This window comes from Dendroctonus ponderosae, unplaced genomic scaffold (assembly GCF_020466585.1).
Source record: "Dendroctonus ponderosae isolate FM_Combo_2020 unplaced genomic scaffold, Dpon_F_20191213v2 Dpon_F_20191213_1, whole genome shotgun sequence".
NCBI lineage: Eukaryota > Metazoa > Arthropoda > Insecta > Coleoptera > Curculionidae > Dendroctonus > Dendroctonus ponderosae.
The window spans coordinates 62,919,945-62,922,592 of NW_026017110.1; the positions used below are offsets into that span (position 1 = coordinate 62,919,945).

The window sequence follows — 2,648 nt, forward strand, 5'->3', positions numbered from 1 at the left end:
TGTAAGCGTTCAAGCAAACCACTTCTGAAGATGCAAGCCACACGTGCTTGCGAAACGTCAAGAAGAAATTCTACCGAACGACGGCCTAAAAACCCGAAAAACCCACTTGTTTCAAGGAATGGCCTCGAAAGTCTATCTCTTTTGATAAAAATTGTTTTCATATGGCACTCAGCCGGCTCACGTAGCGTATTTTGTATTGCTTACTGATAAAAGTTGCAGCTTCTTGAAGAGTTACACTGCTCATATATCTGAGCCCAGGGTTAAACATTCGCTTCCTAATGAGACTCTCCACGCTATCGTCCATAAAGTGCCAATTGTTTTCGTACCAGCCTTCATAATACGGCATGGAGACATTCATTTCAATCACAGGCGCCCATGGAAAAAAGCCTACATCGGGTGGAAATTCGGCGTTGCCAATCTCATAAGCACTTCTGGAGTTTCTCAGACAATTCACCAGTCTCCAGGAAGATTCCGTACTGCAGCCTATTTGCCTTCCAAAAACTATGCTTGTATTTTGTGCGCGATATCGATCGAATATCATTGCCCAATCCGCCACAGCTGATCCGCTCTGAATACAGTTCTCTCAGCATCAATGAGTTTTACAGTACATTTTCACTTACTTGGGCTATCACTTTGGTGACAATATTTCTGGTACTGGGAGCTACCATCAGTAGCCCAGCCGAAGCTGCACCTGCACCTGGACCAAACAGCGTGATGCTGTCTCGATCACCGTTGAACTTTTCCGCGTTCTCATATACCCATCGCAATGCCATTGATTGATCCAGAATTCCGTAGTTTCCTGGAGAATTTATGTCCCCAGTACTGAGGAAACCCAAAGCTCCCAACCGGTAGTTTAAAGTAACCACCAAAACCTTGTAAAACGACGCCATAATGTGACCTGGGAACAGATTGGACGCTCCATGAATAAAATCACCACCATGGATATAGACCATGACTGGGTATTTCTGGCCTGTTCCTTCTTCCTAAAAGAGGCATGATTGATTGATTTATTGATAGGATTAGTTCGTTAAAAATTACTATATTGGGCGAGAATATATTGAGGTAAAGGCAGTCTTCATGCATATCTCGGATGCCCAGTGTTGATCCGGTATATTTTACGGGCTGTGGGCAGGCAGGCCCGAAATCAACCGCTTGGAGTAATTGCCAGCCTCTATGCAATCTTGGGGGCTACGAATTGACGAAATCAATCTAATCATATGCTAATTGAAAAAGTACAAATGCACCTACTTTGAACCTTCCCTCGTTTATCGGAGGTTGTGCGTACGGAATACCTAAAAATACGCTACTGATGCCCATCTGCCTTTCAATGAATTCAGCTCCTGGTCTATATAGGGAATCAGGGTTTGGATTATCAAATAGATATACTTGAAATCCCTGCACTTCTCCATGAGTCGTTCGAACAAAAACGTCCCGGTTGAGTTCTTTTGTCTGATCGCGCCTCTTCCCTTGGAGGTCTTCCCTCCAACCTCCCAACACTCCTGGGAGGATTGGTTGAGAATTTCCTTGCTTAAATGAAATGGAAAGAAGCCTCTTTTAATATCTAAGCTAAGATGTAGTGGGAGTTGTTGACCTTTAAACGTCTTAAGGGAAATTCGGCTAAAATTAACTGAAATCTTACCCGGTCGTAAGAGAATCGATCATCCTGGCCTCTGATACGTGGATCTCCAGGAGTACCTTCATAGTAACTGTTTAACTGTCCATACCTTCGTCCTTTGTAAACAAAAGTCCTGTAATCTTTATCACCAGGATTTGGAATATTGTACGTTTGAGGCCCGTAAATGTTGTACGGGTTTTGTTGGTTGGGGGGAATTTGGGAATAGCCCCATTGGCTGATCTGTCCCAGAATTATTTCACTAACAAACACTATCACTAATAACAAAACAATCGCAATCTCTTGTTGTAGGGGAACGGCCATATTTGATTATGTTTACCGCAACTTCTTCTTTACCTGGTTGACGTCATCGCAGGTGTTATTTGAAAACCCATGCCCATGCCCAGGTACGTACTGGGTTCTCAATGAATTTTCTTACCGATTATTCGACACACCCATCATTAATGGTACATTATCAAAATGACTAATATAAATTGCTGTTGTGCGACGTTGAGCCAGATATTGTTTTATCGCTTGCGATGGCGATGACACACTTTCCTCGGATATCTAGGAAAATCCCTAATCAGCGCTATTATCTGTTGCTCAGATAACAACCGTTGCGAGATAGGACTACAATAAAACTTTGAATTTTAAAACCCGCTAGTTAAGCTAAATTTCGTTTAATGAGCCTTTAATTAATTCATTAAGTTTTTAATGTTATTGGTGCTGTTAATTGAAGCCCAGCATCGCCAACAAAGGCCGCCTGTTAGTTATTAAGCAGTTTTGTTTGAGGCATGAACTTTTATTTGTTTTTTTAACTCCATATGAAATGCATTGTGGTTGCGATAAGTAGCACATGCTTTGAGCTTATAGTAGAAAATAGTCGTTGTTGCTTCCTTATGCATAAAAAATTGCAATATTCTCGAAAACGGGACAGTTTTCTGATACGCAAACTATATAGGTAGGTACGACTGAAATGCTTACGACTTGACTGAAAATACCGCTGAAGCATAATGAACATTAACACTTTTTGAAG

The 2,648-nt window shown here is 41.7% G+C and overlaps 1 protein-coding gene across 1 annotated transcript in view; it reads right to left on the minus strand.

Moving 5' to 3' along the window:
- Positions 1–2,136, minus strand: part of LOC109541132 (neuroligin-like protein glit-1) — a 4,359-nt gene extending 2,223 nt beyond the window's left edge. Inside the window, 5 exon segments of the mRNA XM_048666325.1 lie at positions 107–568; positions 621–983; positions 1,039–1,188; positions 1,249–1,527; positions 1,640–2,136. Of these exon segments, the coding sequence (XP_048522282.1) occupies positions 107–568; positions 621–983; positions 1,039–1,188; positions 1,249–1,527; positions 1,640–1,936 (1,551 nt within the window). The 5' untranslated portion in view covers positions 1,937–2,136.
- Between the last annotated feature and the right edge of the window lie 512 nt (positions 2,137–2,648).